Source organism: Astatotilapia calliptera, chromosome 3 (assembly GCF_900246225.1).
Source record: "Astatotilapia calliptera chromosome 3, fAstCal1.2, whole genome shotgun sequence".
NCBI lineage: Eukaryota > Metazoa > Chordata > Actinopteri > Cichliformes > Cichlidae > Astatotilapia > Astatotilapia calliptera.
This window is the reverse complement of record NC_039304.1, coordinates 19,841,616-19,865,841: the sequence shown is the minus strand read 5'-3', so window position 1 is coordinate 19,865,841 and position 24,226 is coordinate 19,841,616. Positions and strand designations below refer to the sequence as shown.

The 24,226-nt window shown below is 39.3% G+C and overlaps 1 protein-coding gene and 2 long non-coding RNA genes across 7 annotated transcripts in view; all 3 read left to right on the top strand.

The window, feature by feature from the left end:
- Positions 1-3,480: 3,480 nt before the first annotated feature.
- Positions 3,481-24,226, top strand: part of LOC113018834 (obscurin-like) — a 159,194-nt gene continuing 138,448 nt past the window's right edge. For all 5 annotated transcript variants that reach the window (XM_026162232.1, XM_026162233.1, XM_026162234.1 and 2 more), the window contains exons 1-3: positions 3,481-3,551; positions 3,774-3,806; positions 6,271-6,324. In XM_026162232.1, the coding sequence (XP_026018017.1) occupies positions 3,515-3,551; positions 3,774-3,806; positions 6,271-6,324 (124 nt within the window). In that variant the 5' untranslated portion in view covers positions 3,481-3,514. The remainder of the gene's footprint in view (positions 3,552-3,773; positions 3,807-6,270; positions 6,325-24,226) is intronic.
- On the top strand, positions 16,416-17,041 carry LOC113018851 (uncharacterized). The gene is made up of 4 exons (XR_003271864.1): positions 16,416-16,432; positions 16,662-16,709; positions 16,823-16,885; positions 16,980-17,041. It is a non-coding gene; the product is annotated as an uncharacterized LOC113018851 (long non-coding RNA).
- On the top strand, positions 17,397-18,240 carry LOC113018859 (uncharacterized). Its single transcript, XR_003271873.1, has 2 exons — positions 17,397-17,443; positions 17,554-18,240. It is a non-coding gene; the product is annotated as an uncharacterized LOC113018859 (long non-coding RNA).

Genomic DNA, 24,226 nt, shown 5'->3' with positions numbered 1-24,226 from the left:
GCTGAGCACCAAAGCTTGTTTTTGACCTGTTTACGCTCTGAAGCCGTCTCACTGAAGACTTTGCAAAAGGAAAATATTGTTTATGTTTTGATAAATTAAAACTTTTTAAACCCTAAAAAATTGTTTTTACTGTATTCAACTCTACAAAAATGTACAGTGATATTTTTATTCAACAAGTAAGATCATGCAGTGATAATATGAGATCAAACTACAAACATGGCATTACAGAATATCATCTTTGTTCTTCTAAGCAGCCACGTTGCCTACATGTGTGTCAAAGGCTGTTGTTGATATATAAATATAGTCATGATCCTGGGTTTGCACCCAGCGTTTTGGGTTTGGACTTTATGGTTTTGGGTTATTTAATATTCAGAGGTCATGATTCTGCCCTGTAGAGTTGTTATCCCTCTGTTTATGTTCTTAGGTCAGCCACCCTTCAGTTATCCCATTTCTTCTAGCCTGCATGGGGGTGACTTTCCCCTGCAGGCCCATCTTCTCCAGAATTGTCCTGATCACACACAAAAAATAAGAGAAGAGAGAAAAACCATGGCAAGTATGTTAATGCCTAAAGTTTTCACAGCAGAACACAAGAGGAATACTGTCTGGACATCACCGGTTCTGTACAGTATGAGGGTTAATAAAACCGTACTCATATGAATATGATGTGCAAATTGATTTATTCTTAAAATTTATTATTAAAACATATCAAACTGAAATCCTGAAATCCAAAATGAATCCTGGGATATGTTGGGCCACGAACGATACAGCCAACACATCCTTCAAATCTGGGGAAATGAAGGACACATTTGTCGCCGCATTTGGAGGACTCTTCAAATTTGGACAGCCTTCGTCGCGTCTTTGTGACGTAATTGCCTACAAATGCAGCCATCGACGAATGCTACCCCTGAATTTGGACACAGCCTGTGTCTCAATGTGCGTTTTGCACACTTCCTGTTTTACTTTCATAGTCACTTGTGCTTTGTGCATCATGTTCAGTTTAAATTGTGTCCAGCTGTGCTTCCTTAGCTCCTCTTAGCTACGATTCCCTCCTGTGGTTTGTTCCCTTGTTTGTTCTTGTGTGTATTTATGCCTGCATCTCTCTCTGTCCTGCATCGCGGTCTCCCTCATCGTACAGCTGTGTATTCTGCCTGCCGTTTAGTTTCAAATAATTTTTTTTGTAGTTTTGCATTTTTTTGTATTCCAGCAATACAGCTGGGTTTAAGTTAACCTTTTCTAAGAGTCTGCATTTTGGTTCAAATCCTCATTCCTTCCCTCTTCACACCGCCAATAGAATAGCCCTTTATTCTCATTGTACATGTACAATGAAATTAAGGATATTTAGATCAGACCATGGACCTTTAGATCAGACCATGACAGGAAGGATCACTTTTTAAAGAGACGTGGCTCATGGAAAATATTGTGTTAACATTTTTGAAACCGCAAGTTCGCAAATAGCTGCAAGTCTATCTGCACCATCTCTGCACTTAAACAAACATCAATGACCTCATGTATATGTGTGTGTGTGTGAGATAAAACATACGTGATCATGAGGGTGCAAAACCACAACAGAGAGTCAAATGGTGGGACTCCCCACCATTTGACCTTAGAACTGAAGAAGCTTCTCGGATGAGAGGTGAAACGTCTTCAAGCAACTTAAACAAGTCCAGACACTTTTCTTTGCAAGCTCCTTTGACTACGATGACCTGGATGACTGAGAACCTTCACAGATACACAACAGAGAAAACAGAGGAAGATCCAGAAGACCCAAAAACAAACACGTGTCCACACCAGCAGAAGCAACAAGGAGCCAAAAAGAAAGATCACCTAAAAACCAACCGGAAGCCGAACCTGTCAGAGGTTGGCCACCCCAGTACGAGCTGAGGACAGAGCCCCAGGGCTCTGGGCACATGCACATAAATGCACAAAGACACACACCTGCATCAACCCACCGTTCTAAAACCCTTCACCCTGTGTCAGTATTTCTGTGAAGTATGAATGAAAGTTTGCACGCAGCTGCAGGCTTATCTGCACTTAAAAACCCTCAGTGATCTCATGTTTTTCTCCATCAGCCCACAGAATGAATCTCAATGTCTCCTGAAAACACTTTGGCTCTGTGCTGTGATAATGTCTTATTCTTGCTATCAAACCTCAGGATGTGTAAAGAGGAACTGGAAGTTTGGTCATGGCCAAATTGAAATATTTAACACAATGAAGCAACACGGGGTTTGTTTCAGTGCTTTGTGTATTTACTCAATATGCATTCAAGTTTAGAGTTACTATGGCAACATGAGTAAAAATATAAAAATAAATGATTTAAGGAATAATTATTAAAATGCCATTAGATACACAACAAAAACCTCCTGACATCTCTCCTCTGTTTTTGACCTTCTGCAAATGATTTTTAGTTTTTAATAAATAATTACAATCCACAGTAAAACTGAAAATAATGAATAAGCGTTGATAATGTTTAAGAGTTTATTCACTCGTATTGTAGGGACACCATAATATCATCTGACATATCAGTCTACACATAGCTAAACAGACTGAACTTCTGTCGAATCATACAGGATGTTATTCTCATTTATGTTGTAAGTTGAAACCTTTGTGAACTTTTGTTGATAGAGACCATATGGAAGATTTTGTGATGACCCAGAGTCTCTGTGTTCCAGTGATCAGTTATCTGTAACTCAGTTTTCTTCATTTGTTACTATTGAGGCCTGAAATGATCAGCTTCAGTAAGCTTTAGTAAAGGTCACCTCGTCTGCATGTGACTCTGGAGAGAATTACATAGTCTTTGTTGGTAACATGTAACATTCACTTTGATGTGCCAATAGAAGATACATTTATTTGTTGTCTTTGTTAATTTAATTTGTGAAACATACAGGTCTTTAGTTTCAGTTCAACCACACAGTGAGTCATTTACTCTGTTTGGGTGTCAGCCAATCATAGAATTTAACCACAAGGTGAAAACATTCACAGATCTGAGGTCAAAGGAGCATTTTTATTATAGCACTGCATGATGATGTTTCAGCTAAGAGTCAGATAAAATCTATAGATGTTTTTATGCAGCATGAAAGAAGAATTTCAACATAATTCCTCCGATAAAGAATCAAAATGTAAAAAAAAATCATTAAAAAGACTTAGATATAAAAATACAGGCTGCAAAACAGAAAAGGGGTTTTGGTACATTCACTCCCAGTGTGCAGGAAGAGTAACATTGCAGAATGATAATGATCCAGGGGACGTTGCGAAAACATGTCAGAGTAAAAAAAAGACCTGGTAAGATATGACTTAAAGCGATGGAAAACATGTCACAAAACTGCTGCGGTCAAAGCTACAGGAGCTGTTTGAGCTTTGTGTCCAAAAGGGAAGGAAGCACAGAGACACCAATCAGAAGAAGAACCTGTAGAAAAACTCTGTCACACCCAAACAAAACACAACTTCTCTTTTTTTCTGCAAAGTAAAACTGTTTGTGATTATCTGAGGATCAGAGTGCAGCAGGCTGGATGTGACGATGGGGCTCTCTTTGCTCTGCATGATGGGCTTTTTCTGTAAGTACACGTCTGACATTGTTTGAAAGGCACCATTAATGAAAATGTTTCTGATCTCTGAGAATTAGTGAGTCACTGCTTAGAGCTTGTTTAGCAAACAGGAGAAATTTGGTGATTATTGTTCATCCCTAAATTTACAATAATCAATAATCAGTATAAAGTCTTTAAAAAAAACTTTACTCTGAGGTATAATATCTGATGAGTTTTTATTCATTATTTTAGTGCTCAGTACAGTCATCTGTGGAAACGCTGAAGGTAAGGAACACTGTTTTTACTCCAGTTCATATATGTAGCTGTTATCTCCTACAATGCTCGAAATCAGGGGTGTCAAACCTACGGTCCACGGGCCACATTCGGCCCTCGATACAATTATTTCCGGCCTGCGAGCCAGTTATTAATGTACCCTCGGTATGTGGGAACTGAATCTTCAGCCCTGCTAAGAATCCGTGTTTTGATGGTCGCACCATGTGACCAATCTCATGCAAAGACAGGCTGGGATCATACCATTATGTGAAAGAAAGAAGGGGGGCAGATGTTCTGAAGACAGCAAGTGTAGTGGTGCAGGCCAAACCATTTCAACAACTACCAAACAGGTAAAACAGCAAATGATTAAAGTGCAGGTAAACAGAAATGTTTCTATTTTTCAGCATCTACTATAGAAATACAGTATAGATATAATAATGATGAGCTACCAGAAGTTTCTTTCTATTTTTACACATTTGTTTCTTACAATTTAAGTCAAAGGGTGGTGCCGACAGGTTTCTCTCTTTCTCACAGCAGCTTTTTCTTCATCATGTAGAAAAACAGTTAAATACTGTAAACCATTTCTTACACTGATGGTGTCAGGGTGGTGGCTCATTGGCTCCCTTTTCTGTTCCCGTGTTTCATTCCATGTCTCCTCTCTGTGGTGAGTCTGTTTTGTCACACATGTTTGTCTCCATGTGCCTTATTCGATGTTTGTATCTCTCTGCCCTCTCTCTCTCTCTCTCGCCCTCTCCCTCACCCCCTTGTGTCTTAGTCGTTTTACTGTGTTTCATCTTCATCGTCATCCTCTCTTCACCTGTTCCTGTCCTTGTGTCTCTGCTATTGCCTCCCTGTTTGTTTATCACTGTTGTTGTCAAGTCCGTGTGTCTCAGGTGTAGGTCTCAGTGTTTCCTGTTTTACTTTGACAGTGTCCCATCCTGTGTTCAGTTTTGCTTCCTGTATTGTGTCATTATGTTTATTTCCCCCAGCTGTCTTCTCCGTGTGTTTCCTCATCACCATCTTGTATATTTATGGAGTCAGTTGTCAGTCGGTTTTATATGGCGTTATCTTTGTGCCACTATTCTGACTGCACGTAAAAAAAAAATTTGCAGGTGCAAGTGTGGCATTTTGAGGAGAAATTTATTTTGAGTGAAGAAAATTCATTGCTGCTTTGCAAAAAATTTATCTCAGTGTTTGCTATTATCCACACACACACACAACAGCAGCCCCTCTCGCTCAGTTTTTGCACTTGCACTTTGCACTTAAGAGTGTGCTGCCTTCATACAGACTAATTCTCTTTTCATGGATGTTTATCTGAACAGTTTACAGCACAGATTTACAAGAAGATGATGATTTGTGTGAGTAGTGCAGTGTATCTCACTGATATTGGCATGTGTGCTGCTTACCTCAGTGTACGCTTTTGTATTAACTCTTGGAGTTCTCAAAATCCTTGTACAAAGCTACATGGATAAAAATGAAAGGAAATACCAGATACTCCGGCTTCCTCCCACAGTCTAAAGACATGCACTTAGTGGGGTTAAGTGAATTGATTATTTTAAATATGTGAAAGTGCGAATGTTTGTCTCTGTCTCTGTCTTAGCCCTGCAACAGACTGGCGACCTGTCCAGGGTGTACCCTGCCTCTCGCTCTATGATAGCTGGGATAGTCTATAGCCTCCTGCGACCCTGATAAGGATAAGCGGAAGAGAATGGACAAGAGTTTAAAGTGGGATTCAGCGTGTGGAAAACCCTAAAATCAGTTTTTAATGGCTCAGGCTATTTTCTATTGAGAGCTCCAGTAGATTTTCTTAATCTATGAGCTGTGATCAGCTGACTTGCTGCTCTTTACAGATTTATCCACCTGAATTTTCATGAGTTGTCCTCGTCTCTACACTCACAGTACACTGTTTATACTGACTTTATATTGGACTGTCACTGTGCACCAGTCACACACTGGTCTTTCCTTTAAATCCATCACAGTACAGCAAACTAACCTGTTTATCCTGCACTAATCTGTAGAGGATTTTCATGCAGCCTTAAATAACACAGTGATTCTACCTCAGTTTGTTTTGCAGCATGCTTCACACTATAAAAAAACATAATGTCAACATAAATACTCAAGTAAAGTACAGATAGCTTACGTACAGTAACAAAGTATTTGTACTTCGTTACTTCCCACCTCTGGAAATAAGTAAATTGTGTGATATTTGAGTGTAAAACTGAAGTTGTTTACATGATATTGTGTGTTTATGCGTCGATGTTCAGTGTCACAGTTTAGATTTTTGCACAACTGGTTGTTTTCAGTCACTCTGCTGGTAGAGTCTAAATATCATTTAATCTGTTTGGTAAAAACTAAAATTTTTATTGTTGATTTTTAGTCAAATTTTTACCAGGACACAAAAATATAATTACAATTAACAAGAGCAATAAAACCAGGATAGATTTTTAATGATAATGATATATTTTTATTTGAACAGCTCCTCCTGAGCCCACTGTGACCCTCCAACCATCCACGACTCAGATATACAGAGGTGAGAAAGTCGCTGTCAGATATAAGATTCAGGGATACAAGTTAAACGCATCTCCTCCCTTATTTTATTTGTATTGCACAATTCATCCAAAAACAGAACAAAATACTAACAAAAGCAGTGTAAAACAATAATAAATGATTGTCCTCATTTTAGGAGAGACTGGTCTGCTATGTTAGCCTTTCTCAAACTGCTCGTATGTTTACTCATAGCAGCAGTTTTTTCACTTCGTTTATCTTTAAATCTCCAGCTCTGAATCCACCACTGGAGGTTTAACAGCATTGTTAGCAAACAACAGCTAACTGACAACGAATGTATGATATGTTCATAAATGTATAAAACATTTAAAAAGTATAAAAACAACTTTTATTGTTGATTTTTTAAGTCAAATTATCAGTCTGCTAATGCTATGTTTTATTTGATCAGCTCCTAAGCCCACTGTGACCCTGCAGCCACCCTGGCCTCAGATATACAGCGGTGAGACAGTCACTGTCAGATGTGAGATTCATGGAGGTGAAGGAGCTCAGTGGACGTATGAATGGAGACCAGCTGAGGTAAACACACCTCCAACATCCAATGAATACAGAATCAGCAGCGCTGCTGAGTCTGACAGTGGAGAATACAGCTGTCGGGGCAGAAGAAACTCTTCCTGGACAGAGTGGAGTGACATCACCACATTGAAAGTAACAGGTAAGTTGGACATATTTCTCACATTTTAATTTATACTGCACAATGTTTCATCCAAAGACACAACAAAATACTGTCTTTCAATTATACTGTTTTTTAGATTCATATCATAAGTACTCACATTGAAACACTTGGAAGGAAAAAAGATTTCCACATGTGGATTTATTGCTGCAGTTCCATCAGTTCTTTTGTTTTTAGCATTTTTACATTAATTTCTCTTCAAGTTTGGCCTAAAAATACAATATAATTGTATCAGAGACTGATCTGCTATGTAAGCCTTTCTCACAACAGGTTTTACTTGGATTCTTTCCACTGATTGATGTTAATGAATACATTTATAAATGAATGAAAAACTAATGGTTTATAGCACTCTGACATGTTTCCTCAGTACGACACGCCCAAACACACACACAAGGGGAGAGCTTTTAGATCCTGTGCTCACTTTTTATCTCTGTTGTTCACACACACACACACACACACACACACACACACACACACACACACACACACACACACACACACACACACACACACACACACACACACTTCCCTCCATTCTGCTACACTCTGACTCTCAGTCTCAGTCTGACTCCCCTCCTCCAGACCCCAGCAGCTACTAAAATAAGGGAAAAGGTCATTAGTGCGGCTGGGATCAGCTGTTTCTGCCACCCACTCCTGACTCTGTCCCCTGAACCTGCAGCTGAGCCCCAAACCACACCCACCACAGGTGTTCACGAGTGTCAGAATACCTCAGAAGAACCTGTAATGTAGAACAGGTCCATATGTGGATCATTTGTTTACAGTTCAGTTCATGGAAAATCACTGAGAGTTACCTTGATCCGCTGCTGATGAAGTTTTTAGTAAACTTTGTTGAGCCCATGTGCTTGATGTTTTAAACTGTTTCCTGTCACATGTTTACATTCCTGATTATTAAAAAAAGTCTAGTGCTAAATCCACTGGTTCAGAAAAGTTTGGAGTTGGATTGTAAAATTACATGTGACCCTGGCATGTTGAGTTCTCTTAATGACTGTCTTTGTGAGGCTCAGACTGAATATCAGCCAATGTCCTCATATCACAAAAGAAATGCAGTCATGCATTTATGTCTGTTAGTAATAATTAATACAACAAAACTTTTTTATTGCTGATTTTCAACTCATATTGTCTACAGCATGCAAAATTATGATTACCATTAACAAGAGCAATAAAAACTGGGACAACTTTAATAATGATTTTATATTTAAGTTTGTTAATGATATTTTTTTAACAGCTCCTCCTAAGCCCACTCTGACCCTGCAGCCATCCAAGACTCAGATACACAGCGGTGAGATACACAGCGGTGAGACAGTCACTGTCAGATGTGAGATTCAGGGAGGTGAAGGAGCTCAGTGGACGTATGAATGGAGACGAGGCCAGGTAAACATAGGTTCAGCATCCAGTGAATACAGAATCAGCAGCGCTGCTGAGTCTGACAGTGGAGGATACAGCTGTCGGGGCAAAAGAAACTCTTCCTGGACAGAGTGGAGTGACAGCACCACATTGAAAGTAACAGGTAAGTTGGAAACATTTCACTCATTTTAATTCCCAAAACACAACAAAATACTTTAAACAGTACTGCAGGTTTTTTTTTTTTTTAGTTTAGTATCCAAAGTCATGTAAAACAGTTTTTCCTTTATAAAAATATTCAGTCGTCATTCAGAGTCAAACATCCGGAAAAGAAAAAAAAATGTGTTTGTAACATGAAAAAAATAAATGCAATTGTCATTGTCCCAGCTGCCTTGTGTCTGTGGCTGCAAACGCAGAGTTTCCATCACTGTTTCAAAACTGAATGTGAGCTAATGTCTTTCAGCTAAACTCAGGAGAAACTTTAAATGTTGCCATTGAATCTCCTGAACACATGCTGAACACACGCTGAACACACGCTGAACACACGCTGAACACACGCTGAACACACGCTGAACACACGCTGAACACATGCTGAACACACGCTGAACACACGCTGAACACATGCTGAACACACGCTGAACACACGCTGAACACATGCTGAACACACGCTGAACACACGCTGAACACACGCTGAACACACGCTGAACACACGCTGAACACACGCTGAACACACGCTGAACACATGCTGGACACACGCTGAACACATGCTGGACACACGCTGAACACACGCTGAACACATGCTGAACACACGCTGAACACACGCTGAACACACGCTGAACACATGCTGAACACACGCTGAACACACGCTGAACACACGCTGAACACATGCTGAACACACGCTGAACACACGCTGAACACATGCTGAACACATGCTGAACACATGCTGAACACACGCTGAACACACGCTGAACACATGCTGAACACACGCTGAACACATGCTGAACACACGCTGAACACATGCTGAACACACGCTGAACACACGCTGAACACACGCTGAACACATGCTGAACACACGCTGAACACACGCTGAACACATGCTGAACACATGCTGAACACATGCTGCCATCAGCTGCTTCTCTGCTGGAAAATCTCAAGACAATAACAAAAATATTTCTGGATTAATTGCAACATAAGTTATGAATCATTTTACAACATTTAAAGACAGGAAACCATTTTACATGCTTTGATTTTTCACACCCAAATCACTGAAACAGTCTCAGCAAACAATCAGATGAATGACTACAGACAAACTCAAACACATCACATCACATCGAATCACATCACATGGGATTACACCTGTCCCACTGTTACACTGGCTCCCAGCATGTTTTCAAACTGATTTCAGGATTTAATTATTTGCTTTTAAGGTGCTTCATGGCCTGGAGTCTGACATGGAGTCAGTCACTTCCTTTTAATTCCTTTAAGTAATATTTTCATGAGATGAATTCTCCAGTTTTACTCAACATGTTAATGTTCTTTGAACTGTGTTTCTGTTTTTCTACATTTGTCACTTTTGTTTGTTTATTCTTCTGCTCCTATAAAGAGTTGTGGAATTTTGAGTTTGAAAAGTCTTGTATAAAGTTGTCATTACTGTCACGTCCTGTCTTTGGGGACTAGTCTGTTCTTTTGTTTCTCTTTCTGACAGCAAGATTACTTGGAGAGATGGAAATAGAAAAATAGAAGAACTTCAGTTTTGTTGTGTCTACTTTAAGACTGTGAGATTAAGGATTGGTCTTGACAGAGTAACCTCTTCAAGAGCCTAACTAATCCTGGGATTTAAAAAAAGTCTCTCCTCATCCTGTTTCTAGATTTAATCTAAAGTGTTTTCTTGTTTATCCACACTGATTTGCTTACACACCTCAAAGATCGCATCTTTGTGAAAGTAAATCAGACTTAAGACAACTCATTAAAAAAAATCAGTAACTTTTTGTAAATAATAAATTTATTTATAAAGAATATAAATAAAAGATAACTGTACAAAGTAAATACTTGTACGTTTTACTAAAAATGTTGTCTTACAGTTTGAAAGCTATAAATAGTTTTATTGTGACTTTGTTTTGATGTTGAGTCTTCAAACTGTTTGTCTGTGAATCAGCTTGTGGCGTGGGTGTGGTCCTTGGCCAGCTGCAGAGGAGGCGTGACGCAGTGAGCTCCCGGGGCGGCGCAGGGGCGGGGTGAACAGGTGTGCTGGGATCTGACAGTGATTGTGTCTCTTTATGTGTTGGCAGTGACAGACGGAGAAGGAACGTGACAGCAGAGAAAGAGAGCGCGGAGTATATGTGTCCACTACAACCCGAGCTTAATAAAAAGTTCTGCACTGTCAAAAGTCGCTCCGGCTGGTATTTCTTGGGTCCACCGTTACACAGCTGTTTTGCAGTGACTCTACTCTTATGTTATAAACAGCAGAGTTTTTATGTTTCTCTTCTCCTAACTGGATCATTCTTATGTAAACAGTTCCCAGTAAGCCCACTGTGACCCTGCAGCCACCCTGGATATACAGCGGTGAGACAGTCACTGTCAGCTGTGAGATTCAGGGAGGTGAAGGAGCTCAGTGGACGTATGAATGGAGACGAGGCCAGTCAAACATACCTGAAACATCCAATGAATACAGAATCAGCAGCGCTGCTGAGTCTTACAGTGTAGAATACAGCTGTCGGGGCACAAGGACCTATTTGTTAACAGAGTGGAGTGATACCATCACACTGACTGTATCATGTAAGTTGGAGATCTGTTTTATCAACATTAGTAAGAATCTGTTGTTCTTGCAGCTTTGTAGCTGTTTCATTTGTGCTGTTCAGTAACATATTTTGAAAAGCAGCTTTTTATTCACAGTGAAGAGAACAAAACATATCAGAGTAACGTCTCTGCTGTGCAGCTCTAATACATGAAGTGCAGAACAAATGCTGAACCTGTTTCAGCTGCTCCAACACATCCACTAAGAACAACAGTTACATCCAATATTTTCACTTCTGTATTTGTGTTATTTTTTATTTTTATTACTCCCTGTTGCACCAACATATGATGCAGTTCCTTCAGTTGTTTTTAGCATGTTGTCTATTGTTGAAATGATCTTAGAGGATTCAGGTTTTAGTTAAAGAGTCTGGTCTCATGACAAACACACACTGGGTCTTTTTCTCTTAATGAACCTCGCCTCTGTCAGTGCGCCCCAGGGTGGCTGTGGGTACAATGTAGCTTGCCATTACCAGTGTGTGAATGTGTGTGTGGATGGGTGGATGACTGGATGTGTAAAGCGCTTTGGGGTCCTTAGGGTCTAGTAAAGCGCTATACAAATACAGGCCATTTCATTTAATGAATATAGAAATAATCATCTCACAGACAAAACATTATGTGCAGCTACTGTCAGTGCCATTGATATTGACTGGTGATAACTGGTGAGTTCAAACTTGAACTTACCACAAAGCACTACATCTGATGGTAATTGTACCTTTTGTCATTCACGTGTTTTTATTGTACTTTCTTGAACATTAACAGTGTCAATCAGGCCTGTTGTGACTCTGCATCCAAACTGGTCTGAGATATACAGAGGAGAGACGATCACTGTCAGATGTGAGATCCATGGAGGAGACACTGAGTGGGATTATGAGTGGGAAGCAAACAGCATCAGAAAACCTCCAAATCTAAATGAATACAGGATTAGATCTGCTTCATCATTCAACAGTGGAAACTATCGCTGTAAGGGCAGAATGAAAAGTTCACAGCGTAAAACAACAGAGTGGAGTGATTCAGTCACACTGACAGTTTCTGACAGTAAGTCATATTTGCTTTAACCCTTGTGTGGTGTTCGTATTTTTGTTACTCAGCCAGTGTTCATGGGTCTGGTGGACCCGCTAGAGTTTTGGCTTTCCAAATTAACACTATCAAACAATTTTATGTTAAATTACTCAACAGATGTTTACTTCATCCCAATTACAAGACATATGAACAGCAAACATGGTTAATTTTTTCCCTTTACCTTTGTTAGATCACATTTATGAATTAATGTGCTTCTCGTTTTTCTTTTATATAAAATGTTATAAATAAATCAGTTATAATCAAGTGGAGTGAGTGGAAAGACACAACACATTTACACGTGAAAAAATAATTAATTGTTTAATTTTTCTTTTGAAAAAAACTGAACACGGGTCTCACAGACCCGAACACCATACAAGGGTTAAGCTGTTTGAACACTTTGTAAAATGTGTTTCTGTTCATATAGACTGAGATTATTATTCTTTGTATAAACTGAGCTCACTGTTCAGAGACTGTACTACATGTTCACTGAGAGAAAATCTTTGTTGAACAGATGAACCCCGTCCTGTCCTCACTGTGTCTCCATCATGGCTGAGTCCTGGAGCCTCAGTAACTCTGAACTGTGAGGTTGAACATCCGTCTGCAGGATGGAGCTTCTACTGGTATAAAGCTGTTCCTGATCTATCAGAGAAATCCTCCAGTTATGAGCTGCTACCTGATGGCAGTGGGACTGCACAGGACTCCTACATCATTCATGGACAGACACACACAGCAGGATATGTGTGCAGAGCTGGAAGAGGAGACCCAGAGTATCACACTGATCACAGTCAACCAAAGTTTGTCTGGTCTGCAGGTCAGTTTGTTTCTCTCTAATAAATTATGTCATCACTTTAATTCCCCATTATTTTTCTTGCAGCCGCATGCTGACATTGAAATCTGATGTCCAATTACAATTAAATTGCATTAAATGATTTTTATTTAAGTTTCCTCATAAGCATTAAATTGAATCTCATCCTTTCTCACTACATTCAAGTAAACTGAGCTTCAGTCAGACACTTCTGTTGTTATTCAAATTCCTCCTTGTTTGTTTCTCACCGAGTTAAACAAGAATGAATTTTGTCTCCAGCTCTTTTTAATCTTCATGGTGATGATTAGAAAGTCTGTAAAGCTGGCAGGACTCCTGTGAAGCACATTATGTACACAGATGATCTCGTGGTCTTTAGTCCTCATGTTGTTGTGCTTTTGCTGTGAAAAATGATATCAGACATGATGCCCATAAAATTTCTGTCATGATTTGTAGAAGCAAAGACAATAAACATTTAAGATCTGCTGATGTTAAACTGTCTGATAATGATCTGACTGTTTGTAGTAAGGTCACAAATGTCAGACATCTTATTACATGACTGATGGTGAAGATATTTGCTTGTGCAACAACAAACATGCACGCTGTGGACAAACTGTAGGAAAGCAGGTTTATAGAAACTTCTAATGTAGCTTCTAATGATGCTGTGAGATTATTACTGAGAGACCCAGATGGTTCAGTGAAATCTTTCCAGCTACAGGAGTCACAACATTTAAATCTGTATTAACAAATCTCATTCATAGATTTATTTGCAGTTATGGTGGGTTTAGCAAGAACTATTTTTTTCACTGTGATCTTTTGAATCCTAACATCTGTGAGCTTTGTCTCTTCACTGCATGTTGTTTCCAGATGTTCATTCAGCAGCGTCTCTCACAGTGAGTCCTGACAGAGTGCAACACTTCACCTTTGACTCTGTCTCACTGACCTGTGAGGGAAACTTCACTGAGTGGAGAGTGATAAAGTTCTCTGAGGATGGCCGACTCTCTGACTGTAGGAGAATGACTGGATCCACATGTAACATCCACACATCAAAGTCAGATACTGGAGTGTACTGGTGTGAGTCTGGATCAGGAGAGTTCAGCAGTGCAGTCAACATCACTGTACAGAGTATGTTATTATACATTTACTTCTTGGATCTGAATGATTTAGACGTCACATGAACATTTGTCTCAGCTTTGCTCTATGTGAAGTAATTCTATGTGGCAACACAAACAAAAATGAGAATTTCAGATGATTTTAGGCTCCAAAGATTCAAACAATATTCTTGGTTTTTGTTCTCTAATTAAATGAGTATTTTATATTTTCTCCATCAGAATAAAACTCTAAAAAGCTCAACATCTCTGTCATCACATTAGATAAACTTTTATTGTCTCCATTCAGAGTAACTTAGGGAAACACATCATGCAAAAAACAAACAAAAATGCAAACACTCACCCACAATTTCACCCATAATGATTCAGCAATTCTACTGATAATAATTTGACTCCTGCAGGGAAGACTAAACACTGAAATGTTGTCACTTGTTCAAACTTCTCTCCAGTCATTGAAACCAGGCTGAGATCTCCAATAGATCTTTCATCAAAGATCGTTATAAATATGACGATTATTTTTCTTTATATTCAACACGAAGGTGTGTTTCTTATACCACTGCACAATCCCTTCTGATTTCCACAATTTTTAAAATAAAATGTGAAAAGAACAGGAGATCTCACACAGCCCTGTGAGACTCTTGTTCTTATAAATTGTATGTGTGAACGAGTAGAACTGACTTTAACTTCCTGTTGTTTTTTTTAATGAAAATAGCCAAACAACCATCTGATTATATAGGGATCCACTTTCATGTTATTTAACAGTGTATAAGTGTTTGTGGTGTTAAACACTGATCTTAGATCATAAATAACAATCGTGCATAAGCTGAGGGGTTTTCTAAATGCTTTAAAATCAAGTGAGTTAAAGTAATTATATTCAAATTGTACTTTCCACTTCACAAGTGCTCAACCATAATGCATTCAAAGGATTTCATTACTACTGATGTTACTGCTGCAGGTCTGTGATCATTATTTTGCTGATTGCAGCCTTTTTCTATATAGTGAGGATGAAGCTGATATCAACAGGACTCCAAGCTGGAGTCAGCTCATCAGCAAATGTTTAAAGAGAAAAGCTGAAACAGCATCAGGCCCACAGGCCTTCTTGGTATTTAAGTTTTTAAATGCAATTATTTTTATTTCATTCTATTCACAACCCTTAGATCAGTTACTAAGTGAGTCTCTGTTAGATCACATTATGAGCTTGCAAAATAAAAGGATCAGCCGTTCAACTTCATTTACTACATGCATTTCTTTCTTACCTGGATTCAAGTCGATCATCTGTTTCACAGAGTCGCTTCTGTGAAAATCTCCCTGAAGCTTACATGTCAGCGTTTCCTAAAAGTGTGCACCAGCTGATGTGACTGAAGCAATTGTGTTTGATTGTTTCACAGATGATGTTTCTATCCTGGTGAGTCCTGTTCATCCTGTGACTGAGGGAGCTTCTGTTAGTCTGAGCTGCAGTTTGAGAACACAAAAAATACTTTCCAATGTGTTTTTCTATCACAATGACAAACTTATTCAAAATGATACCCGAGGGGAGCTGAAGATCTCTGCACTGTCAAAGTCTGATGAAGGTTTCTACAAGTGTCAGTACTCAGGAAGAGAGTCAGCACAGAGCTGGATGTCAGTTAAAGGTGAGCAGGATCAAAGCATTTGATGTGTTTTTGTAAAAATGATTTTCATGCTTGAGAAGAAACATTAGATTGTCTGTTTAATGCTTGAAGTCACCTGGATCTATTTTGTGAGAACTGAAATATGCAGTATAATAATAAGTATTATACTTTATTATTACTTAATTATTATTAGTCATTTCAGCAGCTGTGTCAGGAGCTGACAGCTCTTCATCTCCTGTGTGGTTGATGGTTGGACTGGTTTGTCGAGTCTCTCTCATTATTATTCTCCTGCTCTTGTTGTATCGCTGCAGACAGTCCAAGTGTAAGAGCCTCTTCTTTTCATGCTGTATTAGAGAGTTTATTTACTACATACACTTTAATTATTCACACATATACATGTATTCTGATCTCATGACACAAAATATCAGTGGAACAATTTATACATGACAAACATGTGTAATAACATTTGTCTCTTTCACAGATTCCTGCTTCACCAGGTTGGTAAAATACTTTTTATTATTATTTTAAACAAGCATCAGTTACTTTTGAGTTTATTGTGTTTATTTCATGTTTTAGGTCGATCCAGTCTGAGAGTCACAGTCCGGGCTCCTCCACAAATCATGGAGTCAACCAGAATGAAACTCATGTGTACGACTCTCTTCAACATGGTCAGCATTGAAAAACAGTCTTTATTATCATTATTAATATTTACTTTTATTAAACCTCCATTAACACAAACATTTCTCAGGTTCAGTTTGCATTCAGCAGTTTTTTAAAGAACATTTAAAGATCTTACAGTCCTGGTTTTGACTCACACAGTGTTTCTGTTTTTACTCTGATCTTTAGTGTAACTGTAATAAAATTATTAATGTGAGCCTGGCTTGTTTTTTTCTTTAGGTACTGCTGACGTCTATGAATCAGTCACACAAGTGACAAACAGAAATGGTCAGTATATGTGCTGAAAAGCACAGAACAATTAGAGATTAAACTTATTTTTGATTTAATGAAACTAATTCCATGTTTTTACAATCCTGTAAATAAAATTATGAACATTTCAGGAGCAGATGAATATGAAAACGTCGCCTCTTCTCTTATTGAGTTTAAAGATCTTAGAAGAAAGAGTGAGTACATAAAACGCGTGCAGTTTAAAAATAAAACAAACATCCTTTAAAAACGTATTTTTTTCATTTGTGGATGAATTTGATCACCTCACAGGGCAACACGACACACCAGAGGAGAGCGCTGTTTACTACAATGAAGATGGGATGCAGGTACAGTCACAACAGTCCCATGCAGTGTTTGTTTTGTTAGATCTCCACCTCACAGAAACATATAATGTACAGAGACACTGGATACAAAGTCTGAGCTTCCTGGATGCTTTTATCACCTGCTGGCTGACTAACAGCTACTTTGTAACCAGTTTTACACATAAAGCTTTTTCTCCAGCTCCACACTCAGCTCTGTATCACCTGCTCTGAAAAGAAGAAAATACATTTCATTTCATTTTCACATGTTTTGCACAAAAAGAAATCTTTACAATACAGAACACACAACAAATGATACCATGTGTATATCAGAGACCACATGTTTAAATCAATGAAAGTAAATCAGGATGATTTCCTCCTCCACACTGGTACAGAGGTGCGTCTGAGGGTCGCACCTCCTAAACAGTCAATAAGGTACAGTTAACGTTACACTCTCTGTAAAGACTCAAACACACAGAACAGAACTTCACTTTACATCGAGGGCAGACGATGTTTTTATAATAAACTTTATTGTTCTCCAACAGGAAGCCACAGATGGGACAGGCACGAGGTGCAGCCAGTGACCCCATTAAACTGATGTTTTACTGTCCTTATTTTCCTCGAGTTATTGGTTCTGTTATTAGTTACCTAACACAACCTAATGTGAGTCTTTTGACTGAAAGTAGCCAACTGACCTGGTGGAGTCATGCTCTGTACTGACAGAATATGGCGATACATGTGTTTTTATAGCTTTAAGCAGTTATTTCTTAAATCCAGCTTCACAGTCAGAGTTACATCTGTGTCAGTTTTTGAGAGCTGGGCTCCATGATGTAAATTAGCCTTTTTTTACATGTAGTGTTTCATGTCCACTTTAATGCTGAACACCTGATGTGACATTTTCACACAACAATACTTCTGCTCAGTATTGATTTTTCTTTTGCATGTTTGCCATCCTCCATCTTCCACTTTTACTGATTTGGTTCATGTAACATTTCTGATGGTTTCATGTTCATCAAAATATTCTAATCTGCAGTTCCAAGTCTTAGAGATTACACTCACTTTACATTCACAGACTTGAAGTTGTTGCTGTTCTTGGGAGACATTTCTCTTTTGTTCTGGTATCAAACTGCCTCGTGTTTGCTGAGTTTCAAGCTCTTTCTGTTCACCTGTCAAACTATTGCTCATGTTTCCAGAGCAGCTTTTCTTCTGCTCAGATTAAAAATTTACAGTCATTTCTGTTTTGTCGATTTGCCAAATTGTTGCTCAGTTGTTGACAATCACTTGTTTTCTGTTCTGTTGCCAAACTGTCTGTCAGTTTCATATAGACATTAATTTGCTCTTGTTCAGTTGCCAAGTTGCTGCTCAGTTGCTTTGAGTCAAAGTTCATCTCAGTTCACAGGTTGCATTGCAGTTAAAAAAAAAAAAATTCTCTTCTGTTGAGTTTCTAAACTGTCTTTCAGAATAATTTATTCTCAGTTTTCTGCTCAGACTTTGTCTCAGACATCTGATTTTCTCCTCTTCTGTTCAGATTCAATCATCTTCTGCTCAGTTGTCTAAAGTCAAGACTGTGTCAGGGTTCCTGGGTGGTTCACCTGGTGTTTTCAGTTCATGTTCAGTTTATGTTCCACATTCATGTTTCCCGCTTCACCGTGCCAGCCCTCTGTCTCAGTGTCATTAGCTCTACTTCCTGTTTCATTATGTTCAGCTGTGTTCTCACCGGTCCCTAATCATCATCATTAGCCAGTGTACTTAAGTCCTCAGTTTCATCCTGGTCTTTGTCGTGTCATTGATGTTAATGTTGTCTACTCTGCACGTGTGTTCAGTTAAGCCAGTCATTTCAGTTCAGCCAGTCATCTTATGTTCGGCTCATCTGCTCACACACAAGGAATGTACAAAACAAAAGGAGAACAATGCCGGTCCGTACAAAGCCAGACTCGACGAAAAGACAAAGAAAAGATACGAGGAAAAAATCAAAGGAGTGAAAGGGTCAGACCCTTACGAGCACGCAGAGGGACAAAAGACGTTAGCGTGCTGCCCAACTTTCACCACGCTCATATTTGTAATCATACGGTTCTTGGAGTGAGTGCATACACTCATGAAGTTTAGTAACTTCAGGTCACTGCAACAAGCCCAGGTACAGTTTACCGACGGATGGGTACAGGACCTTGAAACGCACCGTGTAGAACGAAAGACCATCGTACGAACAAAGGTAAGTTTACCAGTCTCAGAAATCGTCGTCATAAATACACATTCGTTAACCGTTTATTAATATAACCTTTGAGCTCAACGGTAATTAATTAGTAGTGGAAATAATTTCTGGCAGCATTACAGAAATGTAGCAGTGACAATAATATTGTATGTTGTAATCGTACTGGGCAATTAGTGATACAAAACAACTGTTTTATCCTGTGAATAAAAGTATATGTTTTTGTCAATGTACCATAATAACAGAAGTGAAACGCAATATTGTGTCAGGACAATTCACTATTTATGCACAATAAACACAATAAACAAAGGAGCATAGCGCGACAATTTCTGTTCAGCGCCAGACTTGCTTGTAACCTATATCACCAATTATGTTAAGAAAAATGACGTATTAACTACTACAAAACTCTGACCTTTGTGGGAATGCTTGGAGCAGACTAACATGTGAGCTGGAGTGTTCTGAGACGTTATATTTGGTATATCCAGACCATCCGTCGGCTCTTACTTCGGAAACATGGCTTAAAAAATTTCTCTTCAACGACGTAATCCGATAAAAAAAAAAAAGATCTCTTTACCCGTCGGCTTCCCGTGGCTGCCATGTGACCGGCTATTGCAGTTAATAATACAACAGCTTCTTGCCATTTTTTGGGTTTCTTTTTATCGCTGTGTAACTGAGTTCAATTGAAAGCCTGCGTGCGCTAGTACCTCTTACCACAAGTTCCCAGAACCCTTTGCGGTTTTACCCCTGAATGACGTCACATTTTTAATCTTTATCCTGGTGGGCCGGTCTCTAGTCAAAATGCCCGGGCCGATTTTTTGTCCCAGTCCAGCCTTGATTGCTGATTGTTTGTCTTGTTTTGTCTCTGCAATAATTCAGTTTAATAAAGTGTTTTGAAATTAACTGAGTCACTGAGTCACTGGTGAATTTTGAAGAGCTTTTTCTGTGTCTGTGACTCTTTTACTGCTTTTTTACTTGGCAGCACTTTTTTATGCGGCTCTGCCATCATGTGTCAGAATACAGAGAGAACAGTCAAAGTCAACAACTTAAACACTTTTTGAGCTGCTGAGCACCAAAGCTTGTTTTTGATCTGTTTACGCTCTGAAGCCGTCTCACTGAAGACTATGCAAAAGGAAAATATTGTTTATGTTTTGATAAATTAAAACTTTTTAAACCCTAAAAAATTGTTTTTACTTAATTTAAGTCTACAAAATTGTACAGTGATATTTTTATTCAACAAGTAAGATCATGCAGTGATAATATGAGATCAAACTACAAACATGGCATTACAGAATGACATCTTTGTTCTTCTAAGCAGCCACATTGCCTACATGTGTGTCAAAGGCTGTTGTTGGTATATAAATATAGTCGTGATCCTGGGTTTGCACCCAGCGTTTTGTGTTTGGACTTTATAGTTTTGGGTTATTTAATATTCAGAGGTCATGATTCTGCCCTGTCTAGTTGTTATCCCTCTGTTTATGTTTTTAGGTCATCTTAGTTTTCTTACCTAGTGTGTGTGTGTGTGTGTGTGTGTGTGCGTGTGTGTGCGTGTGTGTCACGAAACATACTTGATCATGAGAGTGAGAAACAGCAACAATGCACCCCAGCAGCTTGATTCAGGAGACCAAACAACCACGTGTCCACGCCAGCAGAAAGGCCGGTAGGCTGGAAGCAAACGGCTGTGAAACTGGACAGTCTTCTAGCCTTTGTTCAAGTCTGCACTTAATTCTGCATTTTTCCGGTCGCTAGCACTGCAGCGCGAAAACTTTGAAAAGGACTCAGAAATGTCGCTCAGTTTTTTGTACTTTTTTAATTCTCTAGGAGCTTGAAAAACTTTATCGTCGTCGCCGGCATGTTTTGTACCTTAGGCTCGTCAGAGACGGTGATATCCAGGTAAAATAATTGTCTTTAATCTACATGCATTTAGGAATTACTTAGCATTTTTCATAATTCCAGTGACTGAATGATTGCCGGTCATTCGTACACATTCACTGTATTATATAGAATATGTAAACTAAATCTCTTTGAAACTTATAGAAGAACATTTTCTATTTCCATTTATTTTCTGTTATTCATTTGATCCTGTAACTTATTTATGTGCATAGATGGGCTGTAAAAATGCAACAAAGCAGAAAACATGATTATTTCTGAGTTCACAAAAAAGCTTCGTGTCAGAGTTATATTGTTGGTTTGTCATTTATGCTTGGAAACATATAATCATATATGCTTTGAGGTATATAATCGATTACATATTGATAGATTGTCTCATCCTTAGTAGTCTGCAAAGGCTCTGTGTGCGTTCCACAGAGCTCTGGCATACACACACATCCTAAGGTCATGAGAGAGGTCGTACCTTCTCTTTCTGATTTATATTATAGGAGGACATCTACTCTGTATCTGTTTAGTATAAGTATATACTTACTTACTATACTTATATATATACTTATATAAGTATAAGTGCCTTTTATTTAGGTGGTCAGCTGGGCTCCTAGCACCAGCTTTGGGTCATATTTTGACCCACATACACACACATCCATGTACCCCCCCCCCCCCCCCCCCCAAAAAACACACACACACACACACACACACATACACACAGATGGTATTATTTGAGCACATGCATGCCTGTGTGAGATGTCATATGTTAATGAATCTATGCATATTCATGTAACCACAATAAAGAGCAGTGCTACGGGGGAGCTGACTGAGAGGGACTGGGGCTCCAGGAACAGCGCTCGTCTCGGTCATCTCCGTCGTGCACGAGATCACACAAAGAGTTCTGCCTGGTGCTTCATGCTTTTGCTAGCTGCAGTAAAATTGCCTCGGCTGTTCCAGCAATACGTTTGTGCCAAGATAAAACCTACCAGTTAGTTACACAAATGAAGTGTATAAATTTTAAGTCTTTTCACAGCCTATTAGTATATTTGACTTAAGCTTGATAATCACAATAATGCTTTGATGTCATAAAATAAATAAAATCATACCTTTCTACTAAAACTGTTTGTTGTTCTCCACCTTTTCCTTAACCAGACCAGACCCTTGTACTGCAGGATTAACCTGAGTGTCCCAGTCGTGGACCGTATTTTAAACCAGGAGGATCCCAGGCTTTATTTTTGTTGATGTATTATAAATATTCTTGTTTTATTGTTATTGTCCATCCATCCATCCATCCATCCATCCATCCATCCATCCATCCATCCATGTTTTTCCGCTTATCCGGGGCCGGGTTGCGGGGGCATCAGCCCAACCAGAGAAGCCCAGACCACCCTCTCCCCAGCCACCTCCTCCAGCTTATCCGGGGGAACACCAAGGCGTTCCCAGGCCAGCCGAGAGATATAATCTCTCCAGCGTGTCCTGGGTCTGCCCCGGTGCCTCCTCCCAGTGGGACATGCCCGGAAAACCTCGCCCAGGAGGCATCCTTGTCAGATGCCTGAATTACCTCAATTGGCTCCTTTCGATGTGGAGGAGCAGCGGCTCTACTCTCCCGCCCCTCCCGAATGGGTGAACTTCTCACCCTATCTCTAAGGGAGAGGCCAGTCACTCTTCAGTTATCCCATTTCTTCTAGCCTGCGTGGGGGTGACTTTCCCATGCAGGCCCATCTTCTCCAGAATTGTCCTGATCACACACAAAAAATAAGAGAAGAGAGAAAACCATGGCAACTGTGTTAATCCCTAAAGTTTTCACAGCAGAACACAAGAGGAATACCGTCTGGACATCACCGGTTCTGTACAGTATGAGGGTTAATAAAACCATACTCATATGCATATGATGTCTAAATTGATTTATTCTCCTACCGCCATGCCACAGTGGCTGAATTCTTCACCCCAGTGAAGAGGTGATCGTTTTCTCCTCTCATTTTAAGAAATTAAGCCATTTGGTCTTTGTTCCCTAAAACATATCAAACTGAAATCCTGAAATCCAAAATGAATCCTGGGATATGGTGGGCCACGAACGATACAGCCAACACATCCTTCAAATCTGGGGAAATGAAGGACACATTTGCCGCCGCATTTGAAGGACTCTTCAAATTTGGACAGCCTTCGTCGCGTCGCTGTGACGTAATTGCCTACAAATGCAGCCATCGACAAATGCTACCCCTGAATTTGGACACAGCCTGTGTCTCAATGTGCATTTTGCACACTTCCTGTTTTACTTTCATAGTCACTTGTGCTTTGTGCATCATGTTCAGTTTAAATTGTTTCCAGCTGTGCTTCCAAGTGTCTCCTCTTAGCTACGATTCCCTCCCTTGTTTGTTCTTGTGTGTATTTATGCCTGCATCTCTCTCTGTCCTGCATCGCGGTCTCCCTCATCGTCCTGCTTTGTGTTCTGCCTGCCGTTTAGTTTCAAATAATTTTTTTTGTAGTTTTGCATTTTTTTTGTATTCCAGCAATACAGCTGGGTTTAAGTTAACCTTTTCTAAGAGTCTGCATTTTGGGTCAAATCCTCATTCCTTCCCTCTTCACACCGCCAATAGAATAGCCCTTTATTCTCATCGTACATGTACAATGAAATTATTCTGCCACATTTTATTTTTAATCTATTGAAAGGCCTAATTTTTATCTGTGCCATGCAGGAAAGAGGAAATGCAGCATGTTTCAGACAGCAGTCTTTTGTGTAGCTGGTATCTTGTTTTACGTCAGCATATATAAGGAAGGAGCTTTTTAATCAAGTGCTTTCTTGTCCTTTTTGACTTTAATGAGGAGCTTGTTTTACTAAATTAACATGCAGTAAAATTTGAAACTGCAGGGACTGAGACCACAATTATTTGCACAAAGTATTTACTGGTGTTTTAAACTCGGACCTTTAGATCAGACCATGACAGGAAGGATCACTTTTTAAAGAGACGTGGCTGATGGAAAATATTGTGTTCGCAAATAGCTGCAAGTCTATCTGCACCATCTCTGCACTTAAACAAACATCAATGACCTCATGTATGTGTGTGTGTGTGTGAGATAAAACATACGTGATCATGAGGGTGCAAAACCACAACAGAGAGTCAAATGGTGGGACTCTC